The sequence below is a fragment of the Ahaetulla prasina genome, chromosome 3 (genome assembly GCF_028640845.1).
Source record: "Ahaetulla prasina isolate Xishuangbanna chromosome 3, ASM2864084v1, whole genome shotgun sequence".
Classification (NCBI taxonomy): Eukaryota; Metazoa; Chordata; class Lepidosauria; order Squamata; family Colubridae; genus Ahaetulla; species Ahaetulla prasina.
The window spans coordinates 33880380-33896452 of record NC_080541.1 but is presented as its reverse complement, the minus strand read 5'-3'; the positions used below and the strand labels follow the sequence as shown (position 1 = coordinate 33896452).

At 37.5% G+C, this 16073-nt stretch overlaps 1 protein-coding gene across 1 annotated transcript in view; it reads right to left on the bottom strand.

Annotated features, from left to right (window-relative positions):
* Positions 1–7914: 7914 nt before the first annotated feature.
* Positions 7915–16073, bottom strand: part of CDH17 (cadherin 17) — a 39282-nt gene continuing 31123 nt past the window's right edge. The window contains exons 14-17 of the mRNA XM_058176890.1: positions 15436–15660; positions 12602–12718; positions 12388–12501; positions 7915–8041 (exon numbers count right to left, since the gene is read on the bottom strand). Of these exons, the coding sequence (XP_058032873.1) occupies positions 7935–8041; positions 12388–12501; positions 12602–12718; positions 15436–15660 (563 nt within the window). The 3' untranslated portion in view covers positions 7915–7934. The remainder of the gene's footprint in view (positions 8042–12387; positions 12502–12601; positions 12719–15435; positions 15661–16073) is intronic.

Below are 16073 nucleotides of genomic sequence, written 5' to 3'. Positions count from 1 at the left end.
TTGCCACCGACTCCATGCCCTGGAGCACATCCAGGTCTTCAGTGCTTTATAGAAGACCAGCAGGACTGAAGCCAATCCAATATCAGGATTATAGGATTCCATAATGATGTTTAATCTGATGTTATTTTGCTTCTTCATACACCAATGGCACCTACCTATCAAATGGACAATGTCACATGATTTCCTTCATCTGGTTTGCTGGCAGAGTCATAAAACTGGATTCACAAATCACACTGAACCATAAACTACAATTTACAAATCATGATGGCTGAGTTTATTCAGCAACCTAAACCCAAATTGAACAAGCCACATTATACCCCAGGGGAAGGTCCTTCTCTGTGGGGGCTCCCACACTCTGGAACAAGCTTCCCCCGGGTTTACGCCAAATACCTGACCTTCGGACCTTCCGCCGCGAACTGAAGACACATCTTTTCATTCGCGCGGGGCTGGCTTAAATTTTATTGATTTTAAATTATCTATTATTAATTTTAAGGGGGTTTTAGTTTTATATATTTTAAAGTTTTTTAGGCCAATTATAAAATAAGTTTTTTTAATTTGTATTTTAAATTGTATATTGTATTGTTTGTTTTTATTTTTGGCTGTACACCGCCCTGAGTCCTTCGGGAGAAGGGCGGTATAAAAAATCGAATAAATAAATAATAAAATAAATAAATATATTTATATAACAAGTCTCAACCTGTAGATTAATTGCCTGGGACAGATGAGATCTTGCTTGATATTTGAGCACTAAAGGAGGATATTTTTTGTGCCTTCTCCTCAACCATAAGTACAGTACTGTATTTGTCATTCCCTTCCACAAAACACTGATGACTGCAAAGTTTGTCATGGCTAACTTTTCTATAGCCGTTGTTATAGTTTGACAGTTTGTTTAAAAGGGCCCATTTCTAAGCATAAGCATTTACGTTTGAGGAGATTTTAAAAAGCCACAAAGCCCTGTTTCCTTTGGAGTTCAACTTTATCCAAATTCATCTTCAGAAACAGAACTGGAAATATAAACTAAGTAATCCTTCTTATCATGAGTTGAATGATGGAAGAGATGGGCTTGCAATAGTATTTATTTGCCCTTTATGCCTCCCCCCCCAAGATTATTCACAATTACCAGTTTATTTTGTGCTTAGCGTCTTACCATACGAAGAATATTAAACACACTAGTAGATCATCAATAGACTATCATTCAGTTGTTACTTACTCAATGTCAACCAGAAAGCATTATGACAAAGGTTTTAGGTAGTTTTATGCCACCCTGAACCATAAGGGCAAGGATAGCATTAGTAGCAGAATATTCTGGATTAAAACATTTAAAGACATGACTTGGAGCAACTTCATGACATCATTTCTTCTTACCTGAAAAACTAATCTTCTTAACTGAAGATCCATAAGGAAAGTCATCTTCTTTATACAACAGGGTGAAACTAACACCTTCTACTTTAAATTAGGCAGTACAACTTATTAAAGAAACTACTACTGCCTGAGTTCACACAACATGCTAATAAACTTTGTAAACTATGGTTTACAAAGGTTTACAAAGTACAAAAATTAACTTGGTTTGGTAATTCCAAACAAACATCTTATTGTAGAACAGACCACAAGTGAATTCAATCCTCAAAAATGACAAGTAGATATTAGGACTAAGCTGAATGGAGAATTAATACTATTTATAATAATAAACACATTACAATCATTAAAAGATAGTTAAAAGCATTGGTTTAAATAAAACTTATTTACATTTGGCTAAGTCTGGATGCAAGATGAAGCTTGATGCAAGTTCTTGCATCAAGAACTATCAAGATAAGTAATTTACACAGTAAACTATCACAATTAACAGATTGGCTTTGCAAATTAGTTGCCTTCATTCAGTTTATCAGTTGCAAAGAGCAGTCCACATAAATACCTTGTTTTGACATCACTTGAACTACTAAGCTCTTTTTAAGTTGGAGATTTTCAATCCATCAAGGTCAGCCAAATGCTGCACTTAGTATAGTTGATGGATAATGGGTGACCTTCAAAGCTTGCATTCGCAACTTTTGGCAGCCATAAAAGTACATCCATCTGAGGATTTATTCTCCTTAATGCCAATATCAGGAGGAATTTTCTGACCATGAGAACTATTAAACAATGAAATAACCTCTCTCCTGCAGTTGTGAGTATTCTGGCTCTGGAAGTTTTCAAGCAAAGATAAACAGTTATTTGTGGAGAACTCTAGCTGGGGCAAGAATTGGATTAGATCACTATTTCTCTTGGTGAGTTTGTGATGTGTAGACTTCAACTCCCATACTTCCCCAGCCAGCATAGGGAATGGACCTTCTAATCTTATGATTCTAAGATTCTATTAACTTACATGGTACATAAGCACAAAGCTTATCTTGGAATACATTTTGTGGTTTCAAGCTATTATCCTAAATCTACTCAGGAATAAACCTCATTTAAGTTAGTAGTAATAATTTGACATGGAATATATTTTTCTGTTTCTTATATTGATGTTCTAGGCATATCTATTCTTGTTTAGCACAAGCCTTATTCCCAAGTACATATATACAAAATAGAATAGAATAGAATAGAATAGAATAGAATAGAATAGAATAGACTAGACTAGACTAGACTAGACTAGAATAGAATAGAATAGAATAGAATAGAATAGAATAGAATAGAATAGAATAGAATAGAATAGAATAACAGAATTGGAAGGGGCCCTCTAGTCCAACCCCCTGCTTAGGCAGGAAACCCTACACCACTTCAGACAAATGGTTATCCAATATCTTCTTGAAAATTTCCAGTGTTGGAGCATTCACAACTTCTGCAGGCAAGTTGTTCCACTGATTAATTGTTCTGTCAGGAAATTTCTCCTTAGTTCTAAGTTGCTTCTCTCCTTAATTAGTTTCCACCCATTGCTTCTTGTTCTACCCTCAGGTGCTTTGGAGAATAGCTTGACTCTCTCTTCTTTGTGGCAACCCCTGAGATATTGGAACACTGCTATCATGTCTCCCCAGTCCTTTTCATAAGACTAGACATATCCAGTTCCAGCAACCATTCTTTATATGTTTTAGCCTCCAGTCCCCTAATCATCTTTGTTGCTTTTCTCTGCACTCTTTCTAGAGTCTCAGCATCTTTTTTACATCGTGGCGACCAAAACTGAATGCAGTATTCCAAGTATGGCCTTACCAAAGCATTATAAAGTGGTGTTAACACTTCACGTGATCTTGATTCTATCTCTCTGTTGATGCAGCCTAGAACTGTGTTGGCTTTTTTGGCAGCAGCTGCACACTGCTGGCTCATATTTAAATGGTTGTCCACTAGGACTCCAAGATCCCTCTCACGGTATACTGTACCTGTACATTTTGTTTTCCTTGCCTAAATGTAGAACCTTGCTTTTTTCACCATTGAATTTCATTTTGTTAGATAGCGCTCAATGTTCAAGTCTGTCAAGATCCTTCTGTATCTTATTGTTGCATCTATTTTATAGCTTTCAAAATAAGCCTCAAAAATCTTCTGTGTAGTACTGTCATTTAATTTTTCCTCTCCCTTTCCCTGAAAAATGTTTGCTTCACATCTCTTGTATTCTGTTGCTTCTTCCTTTGACTATTAGAATTCTTTCATAATATTTATATAAACCTTTTCTGGCATTTTTCAAAAACGATGGAATGCATGGTTTTTGAAGTGAGTTGAGAACAACTGTGGGAAAAACAAAGTTATACAGCAAATGGTAGGCATTGTCTGTCAGAAAGATTCAGAAGAAGAAAAACAACCTAGTCATTTTACTGGGCTATCTGAAAATTAATGGCACGATTTAAGAACTTAACAAGAGAAATCTTAAATTATATATTCAATCTTTTATTTAACAATTGGAGTCTCCTGAGGATGTTGTAATCTAATTGTTCCATATTCTGAAAATAGGTACAATAAGCCTATCAAAAACATAACACGACTATTTTAGGCTTTGTGGGTGCGCACATACCCATGTGCGTACACAAACATTTAGAGAAGAAAAAAAAATACTGCTGCCAAATATATCTATGAAAGTTGGGAGGCTCTGGGAGTGCAAAATCTGGATCAAGCTGATACTGTTGTAGCCCCATTGATAGTACACCTTTTCACCTCCCGATTAGAGAACTATTTTTTATTTTTTTTTTGCAGAGAAATACATCGCCACAATGTAAAAAAGAGGTTGAGACTCTAGAAAGAGTGCAGAGAAGAGCAACAAAGATGATTAAGGGACTGAAGGCTAAAACATGAAGAACGGTTGCAGGAACTTGGTATGTCTAGTTTAATGAAAAGAAGGACATGGGGAGACATGATAGCAGTGTTCCAATATCTCAGGGGTTGCCACAAAGAGGAGGGAGTCAAACTATTCTCCAAAGCACCTGAGGGTAGAACAAGAAGCAATGGGTGGAAACTAATCAAGGAAAGAAGCAACTTACAACTAAGGAGAAATTTCCTGACAGTTAGAACAATTAATCAGTGGAACAACTTGCCTGCAGAAGTTGTGAATGCTCCAACACTGGAAATTTTTAAGAAAATGTTGGATAACCATTTGTCTGAAATGGTGTAGGGTTTCCTGCCTGGGCAGGGGGTTGGACTAGAAGACCTCCAAGGTCCCTTCCAACTCTGTTATTATTATTATTATTACATTGCACTCTTGTCCCACCACCATGGTTATTAATAGGCCACGTTTTATGATTAACATTCTATTAAAAGCATAAATGTGTAATATTGTTTACTAACCCAAATACAATCCTTTCCCTTTTAGCGATAGCTATATAGCAGGGGTGTCAAACGCAAGACCCGCAGGCCAGATGTGGCCCGTAGAGGCACCATGGAAACAGCAAAGGATTGGCCCGTGGTGCCTCTGACAGCAAAAATGGAGCTCAGAAGGGGAAATGTTTCCACTTTTGCATTTGAGCATGCAAGAAGGAACAGGAAAGGAGAAAGGGAAAGACGAAAGACAAAAAAGAAAAGAAAAGAATGGAAGGGAAGATGGGAAGAGAGCAAGGAAGGAAAAATAAGGAAAGAGGGGAAGGAAGAAGAAAGGAGAATGAAGAGGGAAAAAGAAGAAAAGGAAGGAAGGAAGGAAGGAAGGAAGGAAGGAAGGAAGGAAGGAAGGAAGGAAGGAAGGAAGGAAGGAAGGAAGGAAGGAGATTATAATGAGAGTGAGGGAGGATCTGAGGGAAGTCCTGCCTTAGCACATGGCCACAACAGGTGCCCCCAACACAAGTGACGTCGAGCTGGCCATACCCTCCACCCCTCCGAGATCAAGCACAACCCTAATGCGTCCTTCAACGAAATTGAGATTGACACACTTGCTAGATAGTTTTCTTCAGAGTTCAGATGTGGTCTTTATTTATTGGGCTTTACAATGAACACTACTTAATTACACTTAATCAGGCATACCAGATTAGAGTTAATATTTAATGTTTGATGAGGAATGATCCAAATTACAATGGGACTGGTTCAGTCTTTCTCTGTTGCGTTTGTGCCTAATAAAAGAAATTCAAAGGCAAAGCTGTCTAAGAAAGAGAGTCATGGAACACATTCCCCAATGATTCCATCAGCAGGTTGGTTAGGCTATAATATTGTCCTTGGCAGAAAATCTGCAGTTAAGCTAAACTTAGAAAATAGCTAAAGTTTTTAAAAAAAGAATAAAAGTAGATCTCATAGGAAATTAAGTCTGGCATCCTATATTAAGGCAGTTGTTCTTACATTACTCCTTTCTTTAAAAGGTTATTAGCCATGCTACTTCAATGATTTTCAGATTCCATTATTCCATGGTAGATATGATCTACATATGTAGCTTGTTGATGAAAGACCTTTAAAGTAACCTAGCATAGGAAGACTTGATAATCCTCAGAAAAGCATTGCAAATCTGTATCTGAATTATTTTTTTTACTATTTATCTTTGGGAAGCAACCCTAGTGTGAGTTATCATCTTTTTTGTCTATGTTTTTACTCGATGTGGAAACCAATTGACCTGAAAAATATATATTGTCATCACTGGTAACATTCATATGATCTCAGAAAAGTATACATGTAGCAGTTTTCATGGAGAGTTTTCCTGGCATATTCTGGGATAGTTACATACTTTACAGGAGTACTTTCTAATACTTTCTAGATCTGGCTTCAAAGACAAATGAGAACAATGAGAAGAGAGAAAGAAAGAGAGAAGATGGAAAATATTTGGACAAGATCTTGTGATATATCTAAGCACCTTTCTTATAGCCATTTAAAGGAAGTTACTTCATTGGTAGTATAGTCCTTTTGATATTCCTTAATAACCATTAAGGATAAGAGCCTGTAAACTAAGATCAGCATATTAATTCCCTTTCGTATTTGAATTTGTGTAAAATTGATAAGGCCATCACTAGAGAGCAAGCAGAACCAAGGGAAAATGAAGTTTATCTTTAAACAGTCATCATTTACTAAAGGGGTTAAGGAAGAGTGACTAATTTCAGTGGCAGGTCGTTATAGATTTCTGTTTAATTTCTTGTGCTTATTTTTCGGTAGATGTAGGCTACTTTTTAACCTTTAAACGGGATGAGATGGCATATCCTTATATGGCACCAAACTGGGAATTATATATAATTTATGCATATTTATTTGGAAGTAAGCCACACTGTGTTCAGTAAGGCTTACTTGTAGGGGAACAAAATGAAAAGCGAAGGACTGTTACTTTTAGTAGCAGGTGTCAAACTGTCAAACCATGAGCTGGATGCGTCACGCACAGGCCACACCCGTCCCAGTTCCATGAAGGGAAAAAACATTGTGAAACATCACATGACAGCAATGTGACGCAGCGAGTTTGACCCCCGTACTTTAGTCATAAGTCTAAAATTCTGTTCCAAGCAATAAAACTAACCAAACAAGTGTCAGCCCCAATGCAGTTAGTTAGTTCATGCCGGTAAAGGATTCAAACCATCATTTGTATATATGGTGTTTTCTTTATACACCGGAACCTGACACTAAGCAGGATTGATTTGTAGGCTCATAATTTGATGGTCAAAATTTTAGCTCCATTTTGGTTTTTCTCTCTAAAGACCAAATTACATAGGATAATATAGGACATTAACATACAGTACTAGGCTTTTCTATTATTTAATTTAATTTATGGTGGATAGCAGTATTAGGACTAGAATGTATAACTACTATACTGATTTTAAATTATTCTCACTTTGCATTGGGAGTGAAAACCTCTCCCATCAAGCATGTATTAGTCCTAGGCAGAAGCTCTTCCCCCAGTCCTGCTCAGTAGCTTGTCAGTAACTTGTCTCAGAAGTTTTATGAGTTTTACACCCTGGCATCTATTTCACATGTTCACTTGAACTCCATAGCTTCCAAATGATTGGGAGGTTCGGGTTAGGGTCGGTAGTGGGTTTCAAATTTTTTTACTGCCGGTTCTGTGGGCGTGGCTTGGTGGACGTGGCTTGGTGGGCATGGCAGGGGAAAGTTACTGCAAAATCCCCATTTCCTCCTGATCATCTGGGACTCAGGAGGCAGAGAATTGATGGGGGTGGGACCATTCAGGATCTTTACTACTGGTTCTCCAGAACTGATCAGAACCTGCTGAAACCCACCTCTGGTTAGAGTTAAAGTCTCTGCTTAAAAACAGGGGGAAAGAAAAATAACAAATGCATTATTTGTGGCAAAGGTTTCTAACATTCAGTGATAGGAGACAAAACAGAGGTGAGACCACACAATGTGTGTGTCTATGTATTTGTGTGTGTGTGTGTGTGTGATTTCTGTTCCTTTATTTTCTTTTTCTATCTTCTTTTCTCTTTTTTTCCTTTTTCACATTTTTTCACTGCATTTTTTTAATGTATTTCTTGTTACCTATGTAAATTGTTTTAATAAAAACATTTTTTTAAAAAAGGCGAGATCAACAATGACAACAGGAAAAACATGAATGTCCACTTTCATTTAATCCTTTAAGTCAAAGCATGCAGTTCAGAGGGCCTGATGGCAACAGCAGTAATGTTTTGCTCATTCTTCTTTTTACGGTCGAGGTGTAAAAACACTAGTCCCAGAATGACACCTAAACAAACAAACAAACCGGAAAACAAATTTAAATTTTGTTCAACCCAGTTTTTCTCAAACTAGAACCCTCTAGAATGTATCCTGCCTCTTCCCCAGCTAATTCAGTCTATAGTCTGTGCTGGCTGTGGATCATGGGTCTCGTCACCTAAGACTTCTAAGAGGTGCTAGATCCAGGAAAGTTGCTTTACGCAAAACATACTTTGCAACCATGTCACAAACAAAATAGTATTTCCACAGTGCTTATACTGTATGTGCTTACTCAAATAAAATCTTGTGTTCAACAGAGCTTATTCTCCATTAAGTGTGTCCCAAAATAGCCTTAACAGTTGTCAGAACTACACAGATTTCAGGAAGGTACCTTTACTAGTAGTCAGGGAATAAATACAAAATTGTGAAATGGTAGGAGGAATTTCTCACTCCTGGTTGATTAAGACAGAGTCTGTGAATAATTCAGAGCATTTCTTCCCAAATTGCTTGCAACCTGAGCCGAGTTTCCATTTATGAGATAAGCTTCCCATAGACCTGCCTTCTCTTTCTTGAGTTTTTTCTGTCTGGTCTTCTTCCTTTCTTTCCTCCAATTTCTCATAACAATGCAATCTTATTAACAATCACTTGGGGTTAATCTAAAATGATATCAATGAGTGTTGTATCCTAAGAATAATATATTAGATTTACTATAATTTGGTATTAAACTAATGGGTTCATATGTTGCCTAAATACATGGTATTTTCCAGACTAAGTTCAGAACCTTTTATATGGTTATTTTCAAAAACATATGAAGTCAACACTCAATGATCAGTTTAATGGTTCCAAAAATAGTGGTGTGTTTCTCTGTTATTAGAAAATATTATTTTATTGTTCTTAATTTAAACATGAACCTAGTTAGGAGGGAACATTTAGATAACAGTCAAACTTGAAAAGCTAAGCGGAGTCAAACCTGATCAGTAAGAAAACTAAACCATAACATCTTCTTCACCAAAGTTGCAAGGGTCTGCTGGGCCTAGAACTATCCTCATACAAAAACAGTTGTGTTCTACAACTGAGCAATAATCCTTCCATGGAAATCAGCATCTGGTCATTTTTTTCTACAACCAACACAACGGTGAAAGCCATTTGGAGGTCCAAATTAATAGTATCATTTCATCAGTGCAATCATTTCTCCCATGAATGGCAGTCTACCCTAGTAATTACCTAGAAAAGTAATTGCCAATTGCTTCCCAGGACTCCAGATCTTACGCAGACATGTTGATAATGATTAAAGGACAATATCATGCAAACATTCTCCACAACAGATATACTATAATGTTGTGCCAGATTTACCCAGAGAGACTGGTGCACCATAGATAAGATAAGAGGAAGTAAAAATTGCTAGAAGTAGCTAAAGTATCTAAAGTAGCTTTGGGTGTTTCCCTAAAGACATTGCATGTTCTTGGATGACTTGGGATCTTGGATGCTTTTCCTGGTGACCTCCCAAGACTCAGAAGTACCTGAGGCAAGGGGAGCCATTTGCACATATACTGTGTCATCAGGGCCCAGGTCAACAATACTAGGCTTGTGTTCTGGAATTGCAGTTATTTTATCTGTATTTCTTGATGCCGTCATCTTGTTGACCAAAAGCCAAACTGTGGTTCATTTATCCAGCACAAGTGCCATTCAATAATGCAGGGTTGAGGAAAGTAGAAATATATCTCTTTATTTCTGATCAAAAATAAGGGTCTCTCTGTTAGCAAAGAGCTGGGGGAAGCACTGAGCAGGACTGGCATTCTATTTTTACACCTCAGGGTTTAGGAAATTTGAAACAGAAATAAAATGGTTGGTTGCAAATTTCTTATCAATACAGCATGTGTGTAAGTGATGCTGTTCAGCATGGTAAGTACATGTGGACATCGTGCTGTTCAGGTGTTCTTAGCATGATCTATACCTAATACGGTAGATCCCTGCTTGTCCCTCAATGCAAGATGCAACATGCTTCTAGGTACTATTCTAACCACATCCTCTGCATCTAGCTATGGTTTCTCTTTGGGGCCTGCTTTCAGCCTTCCTTGTCAAGTGTGCAAATCTTGTTCTGACCTCACTAAGCTGCCCACAGTTTCCTCTTCTGAGTTTCTAGGCAGACAAGACAAAACCAGACTGAAAAGAATTGAAAAGAATACGCTCTTGCTTTCAAACGTGGAACTGGCGATTGGATCTACCACTCAGGCAAATATTAAACTAAGTCTGTTTTATGTAATTCATGAATTATAAATATTGTTCCTCCAAAAATCCAGATCTTGGCTAACTCAATCTACTTTCACAAGTTCTATCTTTATAAAAACATATCTATAGTCTAAATATTATTATTTTTTATTTGTATATTGAAAGGGCAAATTCTTTAATAGCACTATCAGTCATCCTGGCTCCTTTAAGTGTTTTCAAATTCCCCAAGAAATCTCATCTCATCTCCAGGAAAGGGATGCAGTACAGTGTATTCTAGTATTATCAAACTGTCTTGTTCAGGCTAAACACAATAACTATTATCCAACTGTAGAAAGTTGGCACTTGGAGAATAAATTAATAGAGTCAAGATGAAACATTTAGACGTCTACTAGATATAAGCAACATGTTAGAATACAGAATAACAGAGTTGGAAAGACTGGAGGTCTTATAATCCGATCCCTTGTTCAAGCAGGAGACCCTGTATAATTCTGGACAAAAGGCTGTCCAATCTCTTCTTGTCGCCTACTTAAGAGTAGTTGTTGTCCACAAAATGCTGTACTCTTTTGCAAACATTGTATTGCAGTAATGTCAGTTTTTCGACTAGAAAAGAATACAGGTAGTCCTCAACTTACAAGAGTTCATTGAGTGACCGATCAAAGTTACAACATCACTGAAAAAGTGACTTATGACAGTTTTTCACAGTTGATGATCATGTGATCAAAATTCAGATGCTTGGCAACTGGTTCGTATTTATGACTGTTGCTGTGTCCCAAGAACATGTAATCCCCTCTTCCGACTTTCTGACAAGCAAAGGCAATGGGGAAGCCAGATTCACTTAACAACCGGGTTACTATCTTATCAACTTCAGTTAACAACTGAGGCAAAAAAGGTCATAAAATGGGGGGGGGGGAGAATTCACTTAACTAATGTTTCACTTAACAACATATATTTTGGGCTCAATTGTGGTCGTATGTTAAGGACTACCTGTATAGGAATCTCAGGGCTAAAAAATGGAGTTCTTGTGCTCTCTGAGTCTGCTTGGGATTCAGCCGGATCAGGCAAACCAATAGCAGCAACTGTGGGAGGCTCCGCCCACCCGCCTGGACGTAATGTGCGAGTGCATTTGCTTGCATGCTCACATTTGTGAACCGGTAGGGAAGATAAGTGAATCCCACCACTGGTCTGGTTGTTCGTTTGCAGATGTTTCACTACCAACTAGGTAACATCATCAATGTTCAAACGGATGATGTTACCTAAATGAATAATGAAACATCTGCTAGCAAACAACCAAGCTCAGAGAGCACCAAAACTTCCATATCAGTTTTTGCCATCTTTTTGTTTGTTTGTTTGTTTACATTTATATCCCGCCCTTCTCCGAAGACTCAGGGCGGCTTACAGTGTATAAGGCAATAGTCTCATTCTATTTGTATATTTTTTACAAAGTCAACTTATTGCCCCCCAAACAATCTGGGTCCTCATTTTACCTACCTTATAAAGGATGGAAGGCTGAGTCAACCTTGGGCCGGGCTTGAACCTGCAGTAATTGCAGGCTACTGTGTTCTAATAACAGGCTTCTTACCAGCCTGAGCTATCCCGCCCCTTTCTCTTATTGCTCTCTTATTCCTCCAGCAATTATCATTGCCACTCTACGAAACCAAACAATGGGTGGAAGCTCTAGTGTAGCTACTAGTAATCAGATCTACTAACAACCATATGATTAAAACATATAAAGAATGGTTGCTGGAATTGGGTATGTGACATATGTCTAGTTTGATGAAAAGAGGTGACATGATAGCAGTGTTCCAATATCTCAGGGGCTGCCACAAAGAAGAGGGAATCAAACTATTCTCCAATGCACCTGAGGATAGAACAAAAAGCAATGGGTGGAAACTAATCAAGGAGAGAAGCAACCTAGAATTAAGGAGAAATTTCCTGACGGTTAGAACAATTAATCAGTAGAACAACTTGCCTCCAGAAGTCGTTATTCTATTTTATTCTATTCTATACAAGTCCCATGGACATTAACTCAACTCTTGATAGGTATATCAATTAATAATATAGGATTTCCTTCATGAGCATGGGGTTGGACTAGAAGACCTCCAAGGTCCCTTCCAACTCTGTTATTCTGTATTTAAAACAAACACTTACCAATAACAAGCAGAACACCAACCAGTATGCCAATTGTTGCTCCTACTGTTGGAAATGAATTTGGATTGTTGATTTCTATAAAGCATCTGTCACTGACACACCTGCATACGTTCACTATAATAAAAACATACATCCATTATAAGATGGACTCTAACATGTGCCATAATAAAAAGACAATTTTGAAAGCACAATAAGTGACATTTTTGTTGTATACCTTTCAGATTGACAACAGCTTCCATTGGTGGCCTTCCATTGTCACTAATTTTCAGTGGCACATCATAGACATCTTTTTCAAGTTTCAAGTTCTTTGGGGTAATGTAAGCATGATTGTCTGGCAAAATAAATAGGATGATGATATTGTGATTATTACAATGATCATAATAATTAGCAAAAATTAAATAATTTAATTTAAATAATTAAAACATTAAAAAGTTTTCACTTTCTGGCCACATCCAAACAAATATCAAATCTTCTCTTGCTCACTGATTACAATATGGCTGAATTCAGCATTCAGTTATTTAATTTTTAGATATAAAGATTGGTAGCCTATTGGAAGTCTTTAATCTTCCAATGCACATTTTTCACCCACGTAAGTTTACAACGTTTAAATTTAGTACAAATGTTAACCATTGAAGAGATAAGATAGAAAAAGAAATACAATATCAAAACATTTACAAAAACAGTGACAAAAATATTTAATAATATTTAATAAATGTTATCAAACTACTGGAAGCAGGATATAGTAACTTCTAACATTGATGTTGCCTATGTCGAGAAAACCTTCCCAGAAAAATCCTCAAAGGCTGTAACCAGTGGATGCAATACCAATAGAGAGGATGTTAACCAGGCTTCCAAAGGTAGTTCCAGAGTTTAATAGTAGCCAATGAAAAGAACTTGTCTTTTCTCGTCTCAATTAAACATGCATCTGCCAGGTTGAGACAAGAGAAGACAGTATCTGTCAAATGTTAGGCAGAAAAGTGTTGACCTTTTGGGCAAGGGAAGTCAAAAATTCAGAAAATGCCATCTATCTATCTCACCTATCTATCTATCATCTAGCTATTATCTAGCTATCTTATTTATTTATTTATTTATTTATTTATTTATATATTTATTTATTTATTTGTCACCCATCTTACCACAAAATAACTGGGAGAAGTTTAGAATATTAAAAAGATAAAATTTTATAAAATGTATGCACAATAGGAACTAAATAATAAAAAACATGGAGAGAGAGTGAGAAGGTGTGAATAGGATGAGCAGGAGGGAAGGTGGGATCTGTAATTAGTCTGTCATTGTGAAGACACTGGAACTCCAAGCCAGCTGCAGGGCCAGGTCTTTAGGTTTTTACGGAAGGTCAAGAGGATTGAAGCAGTGGTGAAATGTAAAATTTGTTACTACCAGTTCTCTGGGCGTCGCTTGGTGGGTGAGTGGGGTAATGTAACTGCGTGGGTGTGGCAAATTTTTTTTTTTACTTTTAAAAGCATTTTTTCTACAACCTCTTTGGCCGAAGAGGTTGCAAAAACATGCTTTTAAAAGGCTCTGACGATCAGGCAACTCTGCTGGGATCGTCAGAAGCTTTTAAAAGCATTTTTACAACCTTTTCAGCTGAAGAGGTTGTAGAAAAAATACTTTTAAAAGCCTCTGATGATCCCAGCTGAACCGCAAGATCATCAAAGGCTTTTTTTTACTTTTAAAAATATTTTTTTCGGCCAAAGACAAAATGCATTTAAAAGTAAAAAAACAACAACCTCTGATGATCGCGTGGCTCAGCTGGGCATGGGAGGGGTGGGCAGGGATTTTTGCTACTGGTTCTCCGAACCACCTGTTGCCATCGCTACCGGATCAGGCGATCTGGTCCAAACTGGGAGCATTTCACCCCTGCTCTAAGTGTATTGTTTTTAACTATTCTCCAAAAATCTGCAACTTCAGGTTTGGTTTAAAATGTTATCAACAACAGCTTGAATTGTGCCTCAACACAAGACTTAACCAATGCAGCCTCTGAAGAACTCTGCAACATGGTTATGCTGATGAACCTCCACTATCATTCATACAGATGTACGTTGCCACAACTAGAGTATCTGAAGGCTCTTCAAAGATAGTCCCAAGCAGAGTGAGTAGCAATAATTAAACCGGGATACAGGTAGTCTTGTTTACTAACACAGTCTTGTTTACTAAATGCGGAGGATTATCATTGACATCTATGAGATGTCCACAATTGATGGTAAGTCCAAAATTTCTGTTACTAAGTGAGAGAGTTGAGATTTCTTGCCACATTAGTTAAGTGAATCACTGCTGGCTTCCCCATTGACTTTGCTTGTCCAAAGGTTGCAAAAGGGAATCACATCGTCCCAGGATACTGCAACCGTCATAAATACATGCCAGTTGCCAAGTATCCAAATTTTGATCACATGAACATGGGGAAGCTGCAGCGGTTGATGTTGTAACTTTGAACAGACACTAAATGAACTGTTGTAAGTCAGTAGGCCTAACTGTAATCTCAGTTTTCAGATACAAAGCACAAAATTCTTAACCTGATTCCTTAAGAGGACTATCCTAAGAGATGCACTCACATATCTAATAACCGTAAGAAATAAATGTGCTCGTTCAATTAGAAGAAAGTAAAAAGTAATTCAGATGTATCCTAAGACAAAGGCGATAAGAAATTCTAAATGAAGATTGTCTCCAGCTTAAAAGGGTTGTGGTGGCACAATGGTTAGAATGCAGTATTGCAGGCTAATTCTGTTGACTGCCAGGGGTTTGATCCTCACCGGCTCAAGGTTGCCTCAGCCTTCCATCCTTTCGAGGTCGGTAAAACAAGGACCCAAATTGTTGGGGACAATATGCTGACTCTGTAAACCCCTTGTAAAGGACTGTGAAGCAGTATGTAAGTTTAAGTGCTATTAGTGTTGTTTGTTTGTTTGTCAAACATGTATAAGATAGCAGGTACAGATATAAACATAAACAAAGGAAGTAAGTACAGATAAATGGGGACAGTAAGACAGGGACAGTAGGCACACTGGTGTGCTTATGCACACCATAATCACTTACCATCCACTTTAGAAATGATCCAGTTGTCCTCATACTCTCCACCAATGAGGGAATATGTGAATCTTGGAGTTTCTGAATCTAGATCAGCAATTTCAAATTTTGCACTCTTGTCTCTTTGGAGTGGGTGGCACAAGAACACAGTCTTGTTTACTAAATGCGGAGGATTATCATTGACATCTATGAGATGCAGTATCAGCTGTGCAACACTGCTTTTAGATGCTCTGCCTGTACATTTGAATAGAACAGGAGGGTATTTTAAAACTTGGTTTGAGAAATGTATAGCTAGTTGGTAATGCTTGTAGATGTTACAAAAAAGAACAGAGCTAAGGGGCAGATTTCAAAATTTATAAGTTGTTTTGTAGGCTGAAGGTACGGTAGTTGCTATGATCTTTACAGAAAAACATTTCTCTCTATCATTTTGACACTGGGAATAATGAATAACCGATTTCTAGTTCATAATGGGGAAGAGGAGATCGGGTTTCATTCTACAACCCCATTACTGCCAATGTGTCTTATTAAAGCTGTGAGTGACTCCATTTCAAGTTTATAAGTTGCTAAAACACCTATTGAGACAAGACCAAGACTGGTGCTACCACCTTCATGTCTTGGCATCAGTGACATCCCAGTAAAGACTCCTA